At 31.8% G+C, this 19902-nt stretch overlaps 3 protein-coding genes across 4 annotated transcripts; 1 reads left to right on the forward strand and 2 right to left on the reverse strand.

The window, feature by feature from the left end:
• The first annotated feature begins 5968 nt into the window (after positions 1-5968).
• On the forward strand, positions 5969-13637 carry LOC128395040 (synaptotagmin-14-like). Its single transcript, XM_053355431.1, has 9 exons — positions 5969-6529; positions 6987-7154; positions 8297-8626; positions 9004-9150; positions 9233-9933; positions 10019-10147; positions 10238-10408; positions 10479-10667; positions 10760-13637. The coding sequence occupies exons 1-9, from the start codon at positions 6511-6513 to the stop codon at positions 10790-10792; spliced, it is 1887 nt and encodes a 628-aa protein (XP_053211406.1). The 5' UTR covers positions 5969-6510; the 3' UTR covers positions 10793-13637.
• Positions 13638-13643: 6 nt separating this feature from the next.
• On the reverse strand, positions 13644-16311 carry LOC128395041 (adenylosuccinate synthetase-like). 2 transcript variants are annotated; one of them, XR_008326492.1, is made up of 6 exons: positions 16068-16311; positions 14938-15806; positions 14725-14822; positions 14498-14647; positions 14092-14352; positions 13644-13903 (listed from the first exon to the last, which is right to left on the reverse strand). XR_008326492.1 is itself a non-coding variant. In XM_053355432.1 (5 exons), the coding sequence occupies exons 1-5, from the start codon at positions 16203-16205 to the stop codon at positions 14300-14302; spliced, it is 1308 nt and encodes a 435-aa protein (XP_053211407.1). In that variant the 5' UTR covers positions 16206-16311; the 3' UTR covers positions 13644-14299. The 2 variants fall into 2 exon arrangements, 1 of the variants encoding a protein (XP_053211407.1); XM_053355432.1 differs by having other exon boundaries at positions 13644-14352.
• An 820-nt stretch (positions 16312-17131) lies between these two features.
• On the reverse strand, positions 17132-19261 carry LOC128395042 (isovaleryl-CoA dehydrogenase, mitochondrial-like). Its single transcript, XM_053355433.1, has 3 exons — positions 18638-19261; positions 17960-18226; positions 17132-17890 (listed from the first exon to the last, which is right to left on the reverse strand). Exons 1-3 carry the CDS (start codon positions 19182-19184, stop codon positions 17415-17417), a joined length of 1290 nt encoding a protein of 429 aa, XP_053211408.1. The 5' UTR covers positions 19185-19261; the 3' UTR covers positions 17132-17414.
• Positions 19262-19902: the final 641 nt, after the last annotated feature.

The raw sequence follows: 19902 nt of genomic DNA on the forward strand, positions 1-19902 counted from the left end.
GAATTTATGGAATAAATTGCTGATTGCAAGAGTTCGTCAAAATTTTCAGTTCCTCTTTCAGAAATAAGAATTCTTAATCTCTCACCCAAAGTACGATTAATTCGTTCAACAATCCCTTGAGATTGTGGATGATATGCATTTGATATCTCATGCCTAATTCCTTGATCTTTTAAAAAGATTTCAGTTTCGTCACTCAGAAAATTCGTTCCTCTATCAGTTTGGATAACTTTGGGATATCCGAAAGTTTTGAAAAACTCTTTCAAGAACGCAATAACAGTGGGGGATTTCTGATTGGGAAATGCTTTCATAGACGAAACGGGTTAGTGTATCAACTAATACTAAAATAATCTTTCTTCTTGACAAAGAAATTGTCAATGGACCTTTTGCGTCCATCTCAAGTCTTTCAAATAGACTATCAGGAATGGGCTTAGCATGGGCTTCAGAGAGGGTTTTATTAGAGGGTTTAGATAACTGACAAGGTAAACACTTATTACATAACCTTTGAACTTCTTCATAGAGGTACGGCATCCAAAATTTCCTTGAAATTTCGAGGTAGGTCTTTTCACATCCAAAGTGTCCTCCCAAAGGGGACGAATGAACTTCTTCAAAAATTTGTTCAATAACTGGTTGACCAATAACAAGTCTTGAAACTTGATGAGGTTGAGCTGATTTCCGATACAATAGATTGTCTCTAATTGTATATTGACGATGAATAGCACTATCAGGGTATTCACCTAAAAGTTTTCTAATTTTAACACATTTTTCATCAGCTTCTTGGTAACTTTTAATTTTATCCATCCATGGAATTGATTGTTTGATATACAATATCAAATCGGGTTTTTTCATTTTCACGATTGATTTATTCAATCCAAATTGAACTAAATTCAGACTTAATTCATTGTTTTCTTCCACATCCCAAGGTGGAATTGATCGCACTGTTAATAAATTATCGACAAAGTCTTTTTCGGGGTCGATTATATTTCGATGTTCCCACTCATTTTGATAGCGAGAAAAGCAATCTGGTGCATGTGTTTTACCTTTTTTGTATAACACTTTGTAGCGGTATGATGATAAAATGATGCTCCAACGTTGGAGTCTACAATTTTTAAAATTGATACGAGGTAATTGACATAACGCATGGTGATCCGTCTCTATCAGGAATTCTTCTCCTTCTAAATAGTGACGAAATTTTCTTACACCTACTAGAATCGCTAGTAGCTCTTTTTCAGACACAGAATATGGTCTTTGATGCTTTAGTAACTTCTGACTAAAGAAACTTATCGGCTTCCATGCTTTTACCTTTTCAATTGGAACTGGTTTACCATCATCACTTGACTTCACATCAGGATCTTCCTGAAGAAGTATTCCTCCCACGGCGACGTCTGAAGCGTCCACTGAGAGTTTATGCTTAAGGTGCGATTGATAATGAACGAGCATAGTTGTTTCAATTAAACTATCTCTTAAACGATTCAGGGCTTCTTTTTCTTCAGAACCCATGATGAACTTTTTGTCTTTTGAAATTAGACGATACAAACACGATGCTATTGATGAATAGTCTTTTATATATCTGCTGAAGTAATTGAAACATCCAAGTTGACTTTGGAGTTCCTTAACACAAGTTGGATAAGGTAAGCGTTTAAGTGCGGTCACTTTTCCAGGGTCAGGCTTAATTCCGGTTCCACTCACAATGTGGCCGAGGAATAAAAGTTCATTAAAGCCAAACTTACACTTATCGGTTTTCACCTTCAGGTTGAATTTTCTTAATCGTCCCAAAACGATTTTAGTGTTGTTGATGAGTTCATCCCATGTCGATCCTTTGATAGGCACATCATCAAAGTAACCAAGGCATTCACTGTATTGTAAGCCTTGCAAAACGGTGTTCACTAACTTTTGAAACACGAAAGGGGCTCCTGATAATCCCATAGGTAACCTTTTAAATTGGTATTTACCATCAGGCGTACAAAATGCTGTTTTAAGTCTCTCTTTCGGATTAAGTTCTATTTGAAAATATCCTTGAGCTAAATCCAACATATTAAAGTATGTTGAATCTTTCACTGCTTCCAGGCAGTCATCTATCCGAGGCATTGGATAGGGGGGAATGGCTGTTAAATTGTTTAGCTTACGATAATCTACAACTAATCGATGAGATCCATCCGGTTTATCCACGAGTAAAGCTGGACTACCGCCATAGGCTGAAGATGGTTCGATTATATCTGCTTTAAGTAGATCATTAATCACAAATTCAAATGCTTTCCTTTTCACGGCTGAACAAGGATAAGGCTTAGCGTAAGGTACAATATTGTTGCCAATGTCGATTGTAAATGGACAAATTTCATGAGACACGAGTCCAAGATCATGAGAATGGAGAAAAACATCTTCGTAGTTTAGAAGAACAGCAAGTAATTCATCTTTTTTAGATGATGAAAGTTCAGGATTAACTCGTTTCAATAAACGTTCTTGTAGAGATAAACTCAATTTATCTCGTTCAATGTTGAAAATCGGTAAAATCGATTCAAATTCTTCTTCACTAAGAATTTCACTGATTTCTGGTTCATTTACCAAGGGTTTATGTTCACTTGAACATTCTCCAATAATTATCTCTGGAATACGAAGTTCTTTGATACACAATAGATGATCATCACGGACACTTTTACTTATTTTTGGTTCCTCGTTAAAGGCTTTTTCACTTTTTTGGTCCGGAAACATAATTTTGTTATCACTTCTTCCATTTGAATTGGAATAAATTTCACTCAGACCATTTGAATGGGTCTTTTCACTTTTGAACTCAGAAATTTCTTGATTGTTTTCATTTAAAGGAGGAGCATTTTTGATGATGAGCTCAGTTTCACTCTGGCTGCAAAATCGAATGTTAAATTTGGGTTCGTAAGACCTTCCTTGTGGATTATCTTTCACGATTACATTATAATCTTCTCCACTGGAATTTATTTCCATGTAAAATAAATGAGCAAATAAATTGCCAAATAACAACTTTGGTGTAAAATCTCTGGCGACTTGTAGTTTTAGGATGCGAGCATCTTCCATGTGAGGATGCTTGATAATAGCATATGAACTTCCAATTGTCTCCAGCGGACAATCTTCAACTACACCTTGAAGTCTTTTACGAGATTCCAATAAATGAGCTCCCAACTCTTTGGCGAGATCACTATCAATTACTGTTGTTGTTGCTCCTGTATCGATGAGTACATCACCTGAAGTGATTAACTTCTTGTTGATTGAAAACAATTTCACTGCCACAGTAGGCATGTCACTTAAATCAGAACCATCAATGTTTGTTAATGTTTTTTCTTGGTTCTTTAATGTGAACAAAACTGAAACACGTGCACTTTTTCTGATTGATTCAGGTTCGTTTAGTTTACCTGATTCAGACTTATCAGTATCAAGCTGTTGATTGCCTTTCTTCTTAGGACAATCTCGAATGTGATGATCACTTGATCCACAACTGAAACACTTATAAGGTTTTTTCTTAGGATGTCCATCTGAATTGGATTCCTTTTCATCATTTGATTTGTGACGATTATCACGATGATTTTGTTTCCTGTCGAAACGATTACCTTTGTGTTCATTTTTATCTTGAGCTCGGCGCTCTTTCAATTTAGCTTGATGTTCGTGGTAATTAATGATGAGAGCTTCGGTAATGTCTTCGATGCTTTTATTAGCACGTTGTCGAAGAACTTCCTTCTTAATATCTTCACTAAGATGATTAAGGATAAAAACCAACATGGTGTCTTCACTGACTTTTCCTTGGCTTTTAGTTACCAAACGTTTAACTTTGGAAACGAATTCACTTGGTGTTTCCTCGAACTTGTAATTTAGCCGCATTAACTCTTGTAACGCATTAGCTTTACTTGTAGTACTGAGAGTCTTTGAGTATAATTCTTTGACATACTCTTGATAAGTAGTCACACCAGGATCGATTAGATCGGCTAAGTGTGCTATTTCATAGGCAAAACCTTTACGAAGACTTCTCAACTTAGTAGACTCATCTACATCTTCTAAGGCTAACCTTTTCTCGGTTTTGAATAACCATTCATAAGGATCTTCTCTCTTCTGAATTCAGTAACTACTGGATCTTGATAGATCCTTATCTGAGGAAATTGACCTAAATTTGAGACATTTATCTCAGGTTGACTGGGTAAACAATTTTGAAAATTGACCCTTGTTTGCTCTCTAGGCCTCAATGGCTCGGAATGAATTGATGAAACACTAGAATCTAAATTTCTCTGTCTTTCTCTTGGAGGACAAACCTCGTCTATCAGAGTAGAATTACTAGGTTCTGTAGGCTTAATCATTGAAATGAACTTCTCAAGAGTTCTTCTTATTCCTACACTTAAATTCAATTTTTCTAAATCTTCAGGCTTACAATGTTTAAAGGAATCGATATTCCTGCCTAATTTTTCAATGATTAACTGAATGTCTTGTTCACTAAGACCTGCTAATCTTAACTTAGTTGTCCACTCAGGTACAACAAATGAATTGATGTCATCGACATTCAATCTATTAATCTCATCAAGAGATAATTTAACACCTTCTAAAGCTAAATGAGTAACTACACAGTCTCGAAATCTTTGAGGGATAATGCCCCTGAAAGCAACACTTACCGACCATTTATCCAAGATGGTTGACATTTCCTCTGCTGTCAAATCTGCGATGGATTTTTGTATCTCTACCAATAAATCTGATTGGTTCTCTACAACCCTTGAAGGTTGAGTAGCCTTTCTAGGTCTACCAACACGTTTCCTTAAATTAGCCATTGAGCGAAAACTGGACCGACAAACGGATTCCACACCTTCCGACACACGGAAATAAAAAGCTCTTCCGACAAACGGAAATCACGGGCTATTCCGACAAACGGAGTTGAAACGAAAATTCCGACAAATGGAACAGGTTGAGAATTGAAACCTCAATATCAGTTGAGTAGATTCACGATACTAGAATTCAAAATTTCACAAAGAAATAAGATGGTCACGGTAACAAAACACTAAACACTTTTAGTTGTTGACTGATGTATCACTTTAAAGATGATCAATAAGATGTGGGCGATTGTTTACTAATTTACCAATCCTGCCTAGGTCGCCATTTTGAGGGGGTGCAGTTCTAAATAAATTAGAGCGGAAAGGTTCACCTGAGATTAACTCAGAGATTCGATCTTATCCTCAAAAAATTTTATAAGATCATAGATCAGATTCTTTTGGATCGGAGATCTAGTAATTCACTTACAATCTTACTGATTGAAAACACGCTTTTGAATAAGGTGGAGGAGAGAGAGAGACTTCAATAAACACAATATTTATCTTTATTTTATCAAAACACAAAATTTGAAAATTACTTTCTCAATTAGTTACTGGGGACACTTCATCAGTAAACTTCAGAAAACTTCCTGAAAGACTCCTAATGAATTGGAGAGGGTCAATTGCTTTTATAGCAGCAAGAAAGGAAAAGGAAATGATGATAAAAGCTCTTAGGCTTTGTAAAGCAAAAAAGGGGTTGGTACTTGGAAATTAGCTTTTGTTCCCATGATGAGTATCAATGGTGATTCGAAAGGTTAATTAAAGCTTAATCATAATCTAAGTTTAACTTGAGGGTAAAAATGAAAGTAAATGCAAAACTTTAAGACAAAAGAAAAGTAATTAAGAAAAAGGGATTAAATAGAAGTGAAGAGAGGAGATTATCTAGGTTGAATCTAGAATCCATGGGAAAGGTTAAGGAGGTCAAATTCCTGCCTTACAAAGTTAACCCATTGGGAGAAAAAAAAAGTTCTGGTTAAACCAGGAAACCAGAATTCAATGATTTAGATGATTATTTAAACTTGTGGGAAGAAAATATTTTAAACGAACTGGAAATTTACTATCATGATGATTTACGATTGTGGGATAATTAACCATTGATGATGTTACTATTAGTTAATTAGAATGATAAAAAGTTGGCAAAGAAGAAAAAAGAAAAGCAGAAAGAGAAAACCAGAAAAATCGACAGAGAAAAGAAAAGAAGACAGAGAAAAGTGAAACTGTGTACATATAGTGGAAAGATTCTGGTAAATGATGATGATGATCATGGATCAATAAGATTCCCATGGAATTGTCAGAATCGTTGGTGGAAAAAAACTTCGCTGGAATGATTATCATGAAAATCGTTTATTCTTAAGGTAGACAGAGGCATCAACACTTTTCTACAAGAGAATTGACAATAAGTTGGAAAAAGAGAGTAAAAGAGTAACAACAGTTTTCTGGTCAACAGACACAGAAAAGAACCAGAAACAAATAGAACTCGACTCAGAATCTGATCATGATTGTTGTTATTCTCATTTCATGATAATCATTTCATGTATTTTCTTTTCTTTTTTTTATATAAAATAATTTACCTTTTTTCGTGTTTAATTTCATGTTTCCATTAAATTGTTCCAGAGTTAATTGTAATCCAATTGTCCTTTTACTCTGTGTGTGTATTTGCTAACAATCAACCATTTCTACAATTAAGTTACTGAATCTTGTGATGATCCTTCCTGCTTCAGGTAAGCTTATATTCACCTTAATTATTAATCCAATACAATCAACTATCATCAATGTGATTTAAGATTAAGATAATTAGTTACTTTTGATTTGATTTAAATTGTTCTCAGTTTGCAAAAGAATCTCGGTCAATTTTTGTTCATCATTGATTTCAACATGAAATTCATTAGAATACAGATTAAGCCAATTGGTTTGGTTGAGTGTTCTGTTCAATTCCTGCCAATTTAACTTGACAATCAGTTGATTTAGTAAACGTTAATCAGTTGGAAATGGTTTTAAAATTGTTGAGTGATTTTTAGGTTAACCAATTTCAATATCAATGAGATGTTACTTATCATTGTTTATGTAGTATTGTTATTTTGCTTGCAGCGATCGCCATTGATGATTTAACCTACATATTTACCTTTCGAGTTTCTCAATTTACTAATTGTTAACAATTTCTTTTCTTAATCAACAAAGTGCCACCAGAGACAAGTGCTTTCCTGGGCCTGGTTGCAGTATGTATGGTCGGTTTACTGGTTTTGTATCTTTACCTGAGTAAAAAAGTGTGTTTTTCAAATCTTGGTAACTTCCCTTGTTGTGATGAACCAATTAAGACGGAAAAGTGTAAAATTACAAGACAATTAGGTAAATATTATGATGAACAATTAACTTACAATCAAGTTGCCTGAGTATCACATCATGGACATTGAATATTTTCTGTGACAAAACCAAAATTCGTGTCATAATCACATGATTCAAAATCATCTATTTGATTAAAAGTGAATTTTTTTTATCGATTTATATTCCTACAACACTTTCTCACCACAATTAAAGTTATTACATTAAGTTGATTGCAATTACTTTTCACAACTTTCCATCGATATTATTATGATTATTATTACAAGTTCATTTGGTAATTCAGTTGAATTTTGTCCTCTTAACATGAGTCAATATTAAAATAATATTCAAGGAAAATGTTCTAGTAGATTTAATTTCTGAATCTATTAAATCAACAAAACAAATCACAATCATCGTCATGATTACAATGTATATAAACCTTGTAATCTATTTGAAATATTGTTTTCATGAGATTTATTCACATATTCATGATGAAAGAAATTCAACTGAAAAGCAAAACAACCAATGAAATCATAAATTTCCTGTTCACCAAATCACAAGACAACAATCAAATTTAACTAATTGTTGTTGATTGGCTTCCAAATTTGTCTGATTATTTATTATTCTAAAGTCTTTGTATCATAATGATGATGATGATTATTTAACGAAATTTAAATCAATTGATGAGAGATGATGATTATCATGAAAGTAACAAAGATGATGATTTAAATTACATGTAATAAAATCATGTGATTAACTCAACTGCTCAACAATTAACAATGGAAAGACTAATTTTCATTCATTGAATCAATATTTTTGGTTCCTCATTTCATTAGGCAACCGGAAAAATTAACTTGATTGTTTATTAACGATTAGATAATAAGTACTATTAATCATTGGCTTTACCAATAACAAATATGGAAAATTGTTTACAATCAACTAAATATGATAAATTTTCTCATGTCACATAATAACAATCAATTGATTGTGACAACAACTTTTTTTCCGCATCCTCTTCATCTTATTTCCTTAATTTATCTTCTTAGATACATAATGCTACATACTTTTATCTTCATTTTTCATCCTCATCTCTCTCTCTCTCTCTCTCTCTCTCTCTCTCTCTCTCTCTCTCTCTCTCTCTCTCTCTCTCTCTCTGATTGATGTTCTAGGTTCGAGCTATGGTTATGATGATGTCGAGGAATCATCATCTGATAGCGAAAAGGAAGTTCTTGAGCGATTATATCAACCAGGTTTCGAGGCCAAAGGACCAAGAAGACAATCATCACTTAATAAGAAACATCGTCAACAATTAACACGAAAACCATCAAATAAGAATCTTAATCATCATCATAATAACAAAAAGAATCATAATTGTTGGTCTAATAATGAAAAGAAGGAAAGAAAACATTTAGTTCGTCAATCAACAAGTTCTGATAAATTACTAGAAAGAGGTGATTCGATTAATAGTGAAAAATCTGATCCGTCGAGTTTATATCAAGGTAAGTAATTAGTTAGATCAATTCAATGATCGACTTAGAATCGATTGATTATTTTATCATATCAATTTTCAATCATTTTCGAGAACAGTTTAATCAGATGGATGATTATGATTGAGAACTTATCATGATAAATTATATAACAATTAATGAACAAAAAGCTAATTGTTATTCGTCAATATGGTTTATACAAAGTAAACTTTGGTGATTGATTATCAATATTTAGTCTTAACTGTTATATAGATTTTTGATTTTATTTGTATTGATTGAATTTGATGATAATATGATTGATTTCTGATTACCTTGAATGACTTTCATTTACCATTAACAATAATTTTCTGTTTACTTTTGTTTTGTTCATTTTTCATGTATCAAATCAGAATCATTAAAATGTAGATCATCATTTGATCAAGTTAATAACAATCAACAATATGAAGGTGATCAGACAAGTGAGATAATTAGACAGAATGGTCTTAATTCAAAAGAATCAGGAAATAAGATTGATCTCATTTCGATGGCGGAAAAAGGTAAGTTTGAAAAAAAGAATTGAAAATGAATCAACTGAATCAATGGTCATCTCACATTAAAACTTTTCCTTTAATTGTCCAGGTAAAATCGGTAAAACTGGTTCATTGGATGGAACCTCGAGTTCAAGTGATTCTGCCAGTCAGGATACGGAAGAAGAAGCATTGATTCCCATTTTACATGAAAAAGCGAAACAAAAAGCAGCTGAACTACTCCGTAATTCCTGTGGAACCAATGGCCTAACGAAATCCAATTCAGGTCGAATGAATAAAAAGAGTTATAATAATGCAGGGTATGAGCGTCGATCTGAGGCCGATAGTGAAACAAATAGTAAATCAAGTGATAATAATAACGATTATGTGATGATAAACAATGGCAATGATTCCGTTAAATATGGTTGTCTACAAATTAGCCATGCTTATGACCCACCAAGTCGTAAACTTCATGTAACTGTGATTCGAGGTAGATCAGTACCAACACAGGAAAAATCGGGAAGTAAATTTGTCTATGTTAAAGTTGTCCTAACACCGAATCATAAGTCTAAACAATCAACCAAACCTAAACCCGTTGGAACGGGTGACCCAATTTTTAATGAAACATTCACATTTAATCGTATCGATCCGGAAGATATTCTTAATCATGGAATTCGATATCGTTTATATACACGGGAAAGAATGAGTCGTGAAACTATGCTAGGAGAAGGACATATTTACTTCAGTCATCATAAACCTTTACAACAGGAGACCAGAATATGGCTCACATTGGAACCAAGAGCTTCGATTAATGTAAATTTCAATCGTCACACGAAAATCATTTAATCGATTGTTAATTTTTCGTCTTATTTCATTCTAATTCTTTCGATATAAACAGAAAGCCGATTCAAGATCTGACGTTTCAAGTATCGCTCGAAGTGATAGTTCTGGTTCTAACTCAGAGTCCATATGCTCACCTGAGCTTTTGTTAGGATTAGCTTATAACGGGATTACTGGTCGACTAACAGTAAGATCTAAAAGTTTTTTTCTTTCGAATTTGATAATCGTATTGATCTTTTATATACTTTTTTCGTCTCCGTTTTCGTTTTCGTTTTAGACTTCGATAATTCGAGGTAGTTCGTTGAAAACTGCAACGATGACCAAAGCTCCTGATACTTATGTCAAGGTAATTCTGGTGTCGTCTTCTGGTCAAGAGATTTCCCGAGCAAAGACATCGATTAAAAATGGTCAACCGAATCCAACTTATAAGGAAACCTTTTCATTCCCTGTAAGTCTTTTAATCCGACAGTGTGTTACGATCTTGGTACTAATCAGCTGTTAACTCGTTAATTGTTCAGGTCGCTCTTTTCCAATTACCTGATGTCACCTTATTAGTCTCTGTGTATTGTCGTAAACCGCCTTTTCGTAACGAAATGATCGGCTGGTTTTCATTGGGTCGAAACAGTACCGGAGAAGAGGAGAAATCTCATTGGCTTGATATGAGAGATGTGATTCGCGAACAGGTCACATCCCGTTTAGATCATCAGGTAAATAGTATTTTCCTACAGTTCCGTACGAATATCTCTCTAGCAATATAAATGTGAACTAAATTTTTCGACTTTTTTTTCATATTAAACAGATCGCTCGTTGGCACGTTCTCTGTGATCCATGAAAAAAGTTCAAAGCAAAAAGAAATTGAAACCTTCCAAGAATTGGAATATTCTAAATATTGATCTAATTCTCTATCGTTGTTTATGTGATTTGGAACATGATTGGTTTCGAAACTTATCAATTTTCATCTTCGAAAATCAAAGGGGAAAAATCATTTGATAAAATTGATTTGATTCTAAATTGTGACACAGCCGAAACGCTAATCATCATTCACATACAGAAACGATAAATTTGCTACAATTAATTAACAGAGTTAAACTAATACCAATCAACTAATTAACGGTATTGTTTAATAATTGTTATTAATCAATTGTGTGAGCGAGAGAGAGAGAGAGTAAATTTCCCACCTCATCTATTTTAATTGTCGATTTGGTTTTTTCTAATCAACAACGATCCTAAAGTTATCGTTTAATTAATCACATTCATATATCACCCAATTCCAATTCCAATTACACTTTGACCCTTTTACCCTCAGGCAATTGAGCAATTCCTTAAAAAAATTGTCCAATTGCGATGATTGAGATTAATGTGTTTTCTACTAATCTGGAAATGAATCAATTTCTTAATTAACGAATCACATTGACAAATTGTATGGAGATTTAAATCCAAATCACTGAGAAACATTAATTCACTCACAATTAATTCATATTCACCAATTAATCAACCCTCCAAATTACCTGTAACCCTTTCTCACCTTTAATCCTAATCCTTTGATTAACTTAATCAAGTTAATTGTAAGAAATATTAACAAAATTGCTAATAAAATCAAGTCAATCAATACGTTCCTTGTTAATTTCTGCCAATGATTGACAGTTGGTTTTAATTGCAATTTGCTAATATTTACAAAGAAAACCCTTTTGGCCTTAATTCCCAATTTATATACTCACAATTAACGAAATTGATGATTTTCGCTCCAACAATTAACTCTCACATTCTCAATCAACATGAAAATAATGAGATAAACAAGAAACACTATCGATTATATAAAAAAATATATTTCGTCACAAAGTGAACAAAAAAAAAACGCAAACAATTTGTTAATTACGATGACCAGCATAATAGATATTTAATTATATACATTCAATATTGATTATGTGTAAAGATTAATTAATTTAAATGACCAATGGGTAAATTGTGGAAATGGTCAGTTGATATAACAAGAAAATTGAAAATCTTTTTACTTATCAAGTCTTTTTTGGTGCATATTTAATTAACAAATTGTTATTAATTGTTAGGAACAATTTTAATGAAACTCTCTTTTTAATCAACTTCCAAAAAAGTTAATCTAATCCATAACAATTAACTAATTCCTCATCCCGTTTCATTCAAATGATTATTACCTTTGTTATCATTATTACTTAATTGTTATCGTTGTTGATTGTTAATTGCAACTTATTTCATCATGTTTATTGTTGACTAATTGTGATTAACTGATTGAAAAGTTTATTCTTTCAGAAAGTTGTGAGTTAATTGTTGGTTAATCAGAGAGATAATTTGATTTCAATGGAAATCGTATTGATCAGAATTGATTAACTTTCGATTGCATTGGAAAAAAATTAAGATAATTGTTAATCTTTTTGTATTAATCAGTTTACCAGGTCAACAATTAAGCTCTAATGGTGATGAAGATTTGGTTGCAATTAACAATTAATCGTAACGAGATGAGTATGATAATAATGATTCCGATAATAATCAAACTAATTGTGACTTTAATCATCACCTCATTCAATTTAAACTTTAATTTACTTGAAAAAAAAACCAAACAGTTTAAAACTAATTAACAATCTGATTGACAATTAATTAAGTAATTACAATGTTATTATTATCCTTTAGTATAATTAGTAAACAAGAATCAAAAAATCGTTTTCTTTTCCGAATCACAATTTAAATTACCGATTCTAATTGTAATCAAATGATCAAAATTAACAGTTTACTCTAATTTAGTTAATTAATAATGATGATTGTTTGCAATTTAGTCACAATTTAATAAACAATTTGATGCAGACAGAAAAAGACATTTCAAATTGACCAAGTCCAAATGAAGAGTCTAATTTAATTGTGATCTAAATCTATTTTTAATCAATGTCATTTTAAATTGTCAAACAAAAAGATCCTGTTAATTGTCACCTTTTTCCGGTTAATCGTTTCTTAATTAATCCACAATTAATTTAAACTCTTTGGTTTCTCATTACAATTAAAACTTGACGCAACTTTTTTTTCTCGTTCTTGAAAAATATGAAATTAATTTCTGCCAATTTAATTAACTAATTGTTGAAAAGTTAATTACTTACAAAACATAATTTAGCTCTAGTCAAACCTTGATCAAAATGATTTAATTACTATGTTGATTGTCTTTCCCTTTAAATCACTCAAACAGTTGTTCAATTAACCCAATTAATTAAAACAAAACAATACACAACAGATTCTCAGCTGATTAAATGATGAAACTTATTAATTAACAATTAAACAAATATTTCTCCCCCTTTTAGACTGATTTGGATCCAATCAGAGCAATTAAATTAATTACGAAACTTAATTGTTATCATTATATTATTTTTTTCCAATTCTGATAATGTTTTATTTGCCGATTTGATTTAAATGATATTTAAGAAAATTAATAATAAAAAAAATCGTAAAATTAATCAAAACTTTTTAATTGTCAATTTAATCTTAATCTAAATCAACAAATCCATTGACCACTTGATTAAAATACATAAATCAACAGTTTGGACGGATAATCGGATTTAATCAACTTAATCAGCTTTTTATTTGATTTGCTTTTGGGAGGATTTTTAAATTTAGTACTTTTAACTATTTAAAATTGACAACAATCAATTTACAAGATTAACAGATCTGGATAAACTAATTAGATTTAATTATCGGTGATTTTAAAGTTCAATCAGATTAAGATACATAAGAGTTAAGTGAATTAACTTTAAATTGAAAAGTGAAACAATTTAGAAAATTAAACTTTAAATGAAGCAAAATAAGATCAACACAAACGCAATTGGAATCGATTAAGATTCTTAATTACAATTAAAAATTGATGGTCTCTCTCTCATTGATTGTCTTAAGCTAATCACGGTAATTGTGGATGAAGTGATTAAATAATCTGAGAGGAAATGAGATACACAATAATTGATTAGTTGTTAATTAATTAACATAAGATACAAGCAAATCAAATTGCGAAACAAGAACAAAAAATAATATTGAAGTAATTGATCATCAAATTTCATTCATCAACAATCTGATCATTTCCAAGGTTTTGATTTTAATTGTAATTAAACTTAATTAACTCACTTTGTCACTATAATAATAAAACTGATTGTTTTTTTTTCTTAAACATTAGATAAACAAATTATTCATTTAATTAAACAAATGATCTCTGTGTTTGTGTGTATGTGTGAATATATGTGTGTAGTATGTGTGGTTGTGTGTGTGTGGTTTTTGGATGATTGTGAACAAGATCAGCTAATAAAGACTTTATCTTAATTAAATTGATTAATCACTATGATCTGTTAATGATTGACGAACGATCAGGCCCCACACCAATCCATCTCACTAAAGAGAGAGAGAGAGAGAGAGAGAGAAAGAAAATGTTATCAAATTAAACATCCGCTTACAATATCTACCATGAAATATCACGATTAAGAATCGATAATCAAGGTTGATTGTAAAACCATTAGAGAGAAATCAATTAACTTACCAGGTACACCACAAAGCTCCTCGATTGTTAGTATATACCTTTGGGCTTCTAAAGGTAATTCTGAAAATTTTCTACAATTGCTTATATTTTGCTTCCATCCAGGAAGAGTCAAGTATTTAACATTAACCTGCTCTAAATCACAAGCATTTGCTTTGAAGAAAAAGAAAAGAGAATAAAATGAAAATTTAGATTTCGAATCAAAATTATTAAAGATTATTATATTCTACCTGGTGGGCTGAGCAAAGTTTTCCCGTTAATTTCGTATTCTATTCCAATTTTCACTTCATCGAAAGTGTCCAAAATATCTAACTTGGTAACGGCGAAACTGTTTGCGAAAAAAAATATAAGAAAAGCAAAATATAAACAGCAATTCAATGGAGAGAAAATAGAAGTAATTAAGTAATTAGCTAATTAGACGATTGTTCTTTTATATAACTTACTGTGTGTAACCGTTGATCATATTGGAATATTTTAAAAGAACAATATCCAACCAACCACATCTTCTTTTCCTCTTGGTGGTTACTCCAATTTCTTTACCACGCTCTTGAAGGATTATTCCAATTTCATTGTTTTGTTCCGTTGGAAAAGGTCCATCTCCAACTCGAGTGCAATAAGCCTTGACAACACCGTAAACATCACAAATTAATTTTGGAGGTAATCCAAGGCCCGTACAAACACCGCCAACAGTACAATTAGATGAGGTAACATAGGGATAAGTACCAAAGTCAATATCCAACATGGTTGCATTGGCACCTTCAACCAGAATAGTTTTACCCGCTTTAATACTTTGATGGAGAAATGTAACAGTATCTTTAACACAATTACGAATCTCTTCAGCATAACGACGATAATGTTTAAGCTCTTCGTCAACATCAATATTTAAATCAGTAAATTGCTTCTGATAGGTAATAACAAGGGATTTAAATTTCTCTTCAAAATTACTAAAATCACCTAAAAGATCAGCCATCCTAATACCAGTTCGAGAAACTTTGGTTGAATATGTTGGTCCAATACCTTTCCTTGTGGTACCTAAACTTTTTTTACCCTTTTCCTTTTCTTGTAAACCATCAACCGATTGATGGAAATCAAATACCATATGAGCTCGATCGGAAATGATCAATTGTTTCTTCAAATCAATCAATCCTTTAGCTTCATTACGAGCAATCTCATCAAACAATTGTGGCAATGAGATGACAACTCCATTACCAACCACAGCGGTACAATTTTTGTTAATTATACCACTGGGTAAGAGATGGAAATCATATTCTGACTCACCAACCACCACAGTGTGTCCAGCATTGTTACCACCCTGAAGGACAAGAACCATGAATCACAGAAAAGAAGAAGAAAAGAAAAATAGAAAAAGAGAAACATATTAATAAAGACACAAACATGGAGTGAGAGAGAGAGAGAGAAAAAAGAAAGATAAAAAAGAGAGGGAAAGGTTAAATTGAGAAGGTTAATTGAAGAGAAACATTCAACGAAAAAGGTAACCGGTAAAAGAAAAAATTGGAAAAGAGAATAGAAAAAAAGAGAAAAAGAGAATAGAAAAAAATAGAGTTAAACTTACCTGACATCGACAAACGATGTCAACCTTATCTGCGAGAAGATCAACAAGCTTTCCTTTACCTTCGTCACCCCATTGAGTACCAAGGACGACATTTAATGAACTTTTAACATTAGAATCACTCATTCCGTTGCTCGACATGATAATCACTCTTCTTATTATTTTCTCTTCAAATAAACTCTCTCATCCACAGATATGAATTAACTCTGCCTGGAAATGTTTAGCTTTTATTTTCTTCTCTGGCTCAAAGGAACACAAGCTCAAAGGAAGAAGAGAAAAGCTTAAGAAAAGAAAAGCGCCAAATTCAAATTTTTTTTTTCTTTCGAAATTTAATCAAATCAAATCTTCTCATTTAATCGCAATTGTGATTAACAGAAATTAATCTCTTTCGATCACAATTATAATTATCATTGACTCTTATCAGAAATAAGTTGATATCAGTTAATTACTATCATTCTAATTGTAGTAATTAACCTTTGGCAGTTTAATGTTAACTTTATCTTTTGTTGTTTATCAATCAAATCAAATCAATTTCATTTTGGCGATTTAATTGTTAATTGTTATTAGTGATTTATTTTTTTTCGTTTCTCTTTCTCTATGGAAATTTCATTAAACTTGTTTAATTTGATTATCTTTTTGATTTAATTTTAAATATTTAGTTTTTAGAGTTAATATTTACATTGTTGTTGTATGAGGAGAGATAATTGTAACAATTAGTTTAGTGATTAAAACTTGGCTTACAAACTTGGTTGACCTTAATTACTTATTAACTGTTGTTTAATTTTGGATTAATTTACATCTCATCATTTAATTAATTAGCTTATTCTTTCTGGTTAATTTAAACCAGTTTTCTCGTTTTCTACCTTAATTTGTGAATAAATTATTTCCCCAAGCTTAAATTGTTATTAAATCAAACACTTTTTCAAGGTTTAATCATCATCATCATAACAATTAATGTAACAATAAACGTCAACAATTATCGGTAGGAATCATTGATTTACATGAATTCCAGTGATTTTTTTGGCTCATTCAGACTTGTCAACTTATCGTCAAGGTTATTAGATTGATTCAGTTTCCATGGTGAGAATTTAATTTTTTTTCTGTACAACAATTTAAAATTAAAATAGCACAATAATTAGATTAAAAGTCCCACATCTCTTGCGATTATCACAGAAAATACTTGACTTCAAGTATCACAATTTGATTAAAAATCTTCCGATGGTTAAGCTAATCATCTTAATTGTTATAATTGTAATAATCTAATAGTGATTTAAGTTAAACAATCCACTTAAAACAGAAACGATTGAGTTTCGTAGTAAAATCATCGTCATGTTTTTAATTGTTTGTCTCTCATTTTGTGAGATATGATTTGTTCAATTCTCGGCCAATTAGCCAGCGTCTAATTTCACTGGTACCAGCACCGATCTCGTAAAGTTTAGCATCTCTGACCAAACGGCCAACATGATATTCATTTGAATAACCATTTCCACCCAAAAGTTGAACGGCATCAAGAGCGACCTTAGTTCCAGCCTCACCAGTATACAGAATGGCCCCAGCGCAATCCTTGGTAAACGGACTTGTACCTTTGATCTCAACGTTTTTTTGATTATAATAATCGGTCACAGCTCGAGCGACACTGTAAACATATGCTCTTGACGCAGTTAGAGCGACATACATATCGGCCATTTTACCCTGAAGCAATTGGAAGGTACCAATGGCTTTACCGAATTGATTTCGTTGATGAACATAATCGAAAGCAAGATCACAGGCCATTTGCATAATACCAATAGGACCAGCGGCTAAAACTAATCTCTCCTTATCCAATCCTAACAATGAAAAACGAAACAACAACAATTATTAGTTTAATTTTTTCTTCTCCCAATTCCAAACATTACCTGACATTAAAACGTAAACACCATTGTTCAAACCACCGACAATATTTTTCTCCGGTACTTTCACATCTTGGAAGATCAATTCGGCCGTGGGTGACCCTCGCATGCCAAGTTTATCGATATGCTGACCAACGGAAAATCCTTCCATTCCCTTTTCAATGAGAAAAGCAGTAATCCCTTTGTCACTCGTTTTCGCGTAAAGGAAAACAACATCGGCTTCAGATCCATTGGTTATCCAGAATTTGCTTCCATTGATAACATAATAATCGCCTAGAAATCAAAGCAAAACTCAATTAGAATTCATCATGAAATTAATGAGAGAGAGAGAGAAACACCAATGATTCAGCTAATCCTAATTATTACATGGAAACAATTAGATATCATTTTCCACCACAATATGAACAATTAACTTACCATTCTTGACCACATTAAAGGTCACCTATGGTTGATTAGGATTCTTACATTTTAAACAACAATTTAAAGTTTATTTTTAACTGCAATCAATTTAATTTAATGATTATCTGTTAATCACTTCAATTGATTAAACTGTAAATAAACAATTTAAGCAATAAACACTGACGTAAATACTGATTGTTTGTTTAATTAATTATCTATTAATTTTTTCTTCTCCCTAATTGTTGCAATTAAACTTTTCTCATGATTATAATTAAATATAATTACCCTTTTTTTCAGCTCGTGTTTTCATTGAGGTAACGTCACTTCCGGATTCCGGTTCTGACATTGCCAACGAACCAACTTTGGTTCCGTCAATTAATCCAGGTAAATATTTGGCCTTTTGATCATCATTTCCGTTTACGGCGATTTGGTTAATACACAGATTTGAATGAGCTCCATATGAAAGTCCAATAGCGGCTGAAGATCGACTAATCTCTTCCATGATAATACAATGATCTAAATAAGATAATCCTAATCCACCATAATCTTTAGAAACGGTTGGTCCCATTAATCCCATTGATCCTAATTTCTTCCAGAAATCTCGAAATCCGGGATAATGTCCATCTCGGTCCATCTTACCGACCACATCCAGAGGCAATTCTTTGTCCAAAAACTTTCTAACTGAAGACCTTAATTCTGATTGTTCTGGAGTCAAACAATTAAGAGCTGAAACATGATCGGAAATTGTATCGATTGAGAAACGTTGAGATGATATTGAAATGAATCGTTTTCCCAAACACGATAATTGATTGAATTTACTCAACATTTTCATAAGACAATTAAGACTAACAGGTAACACAATTAACTTATTGGTTTTATGGTTTTACTACAAATGATCAATAACAATTAAAAAATAAACTTGTTCATCCAAATTGTTTCATCTCATTTTGTTTTTATCAATCAATAGATATGATAATCAATATTGTCTTGATACTTCAGATTAACATTGATTAAGGTGAAGGAGGTCAATCGTTGGTGATAAAAAAGCTTAATCATTAATGAATTGATTGTGACGTAGTGATTAAGATAATGTAACAATTAGTTAATCGGGAAAGTTGATTATCTTTTTTCTTGTTGCTGAGACTGTGATCAGCATATGAAGATGAAAAGATTTAATTCAAATTAAATTGATACAATTAGTCCATGGAAAATTGATTAACAAAACTATGGAAATCATAACCATTAATTTAATTTAATTCTAACAATAATCAACTAATAGTGAGAAATCAAAACGATGCTTATTGTCCGAGATGTAAATTGCAATCATTGATCTGATTATTATGATAGAGCTTGATTGCTGAGATAGTTTCATCAATTTCAATGGTGATAATTGATTAAATCATTTGTTAAATCATCAACTATCAACCTACAATTTAAGGAGTAATCAAATTATCTTGATATTTATCAAGATGGAGACAAAGTTTCATCTGATTAACACTATTCAGATTTGCCATCGATTGATGTTAATCAACCCAAATGATTAACTAATT

This window comes from Panonychus citri, unplaced genomic scaffold, assembly GCF_014898815.1.
Source record: "Panonychus citri isolate SS breed McGregor unplaced genomic scaffold, ASM1489881v1 Contig00140, whole genome shotgun sequence".
Classification (NCBI taxonomy): Eukaryota; Metazoa; Arthropoda; class Arachnida; order Trombidiformes; family Tetranychidae; genus Panonychus; species Panonychus citri.

Coding starts and splice junctions, on each gene's coding strand:
- LOC128395040 (XM_053355431.1), top strand. Junction 9,151..9,232: donor CATTTCGATGGCGGAAAAAG/GTAAGTTTGAAA, acceptor TTAATTGTCCAG/GTAAAATCGGTAAAACTGGT. Junction 10,409..10,478: donor AGGAAACCTTTTCATTCCCT/GTAAGTCTTTTA, acceptor TTAATTGTTCAG/GTCGCTCTTTTCCAATTACC.
- LOC128395042 (XM_053355433.1), bottom strand. CDS start 19,184: ATGAAAATGTTGAGTAAATTCAATCAATTATCGTGTTTGGGAAAACGA. Junction 18,227..18,637: donor AACACGAGCTGAAAAAAAGG/GTAATTATATTT, acceptor TTTGATTTCTAG/GCGATTATTATGTTATCAAT. Junction 17,891..17,959: donor TGTTTACGTTTTAATGTCAG/GTAATGTTTGGA, acceptor TTTCATTGTTAG/GATTGGATAAGGAGAGATTA.
- LOC128395041 (XM_053355432.1), bottom strand. CDS start 16,205: ATGTCGAGCAACGGAATGAGTGATTCTAATGTTAAAAGTTCATTAAAT. Junction 15,807..16,067: donor ACATCGTTTGTCGATGTCAG/GTAAGTTTAACT, acceptor CTTGTCCTTCAG/GGTGGTAACAATGCTGGACA. Junction 14,823..14,937: donor ATGATCAACGGTTACACACA/GTAAGTTATATA, acceptor TTTCGCAAACAG/TTTCGCCGTTACCAAGTTAG.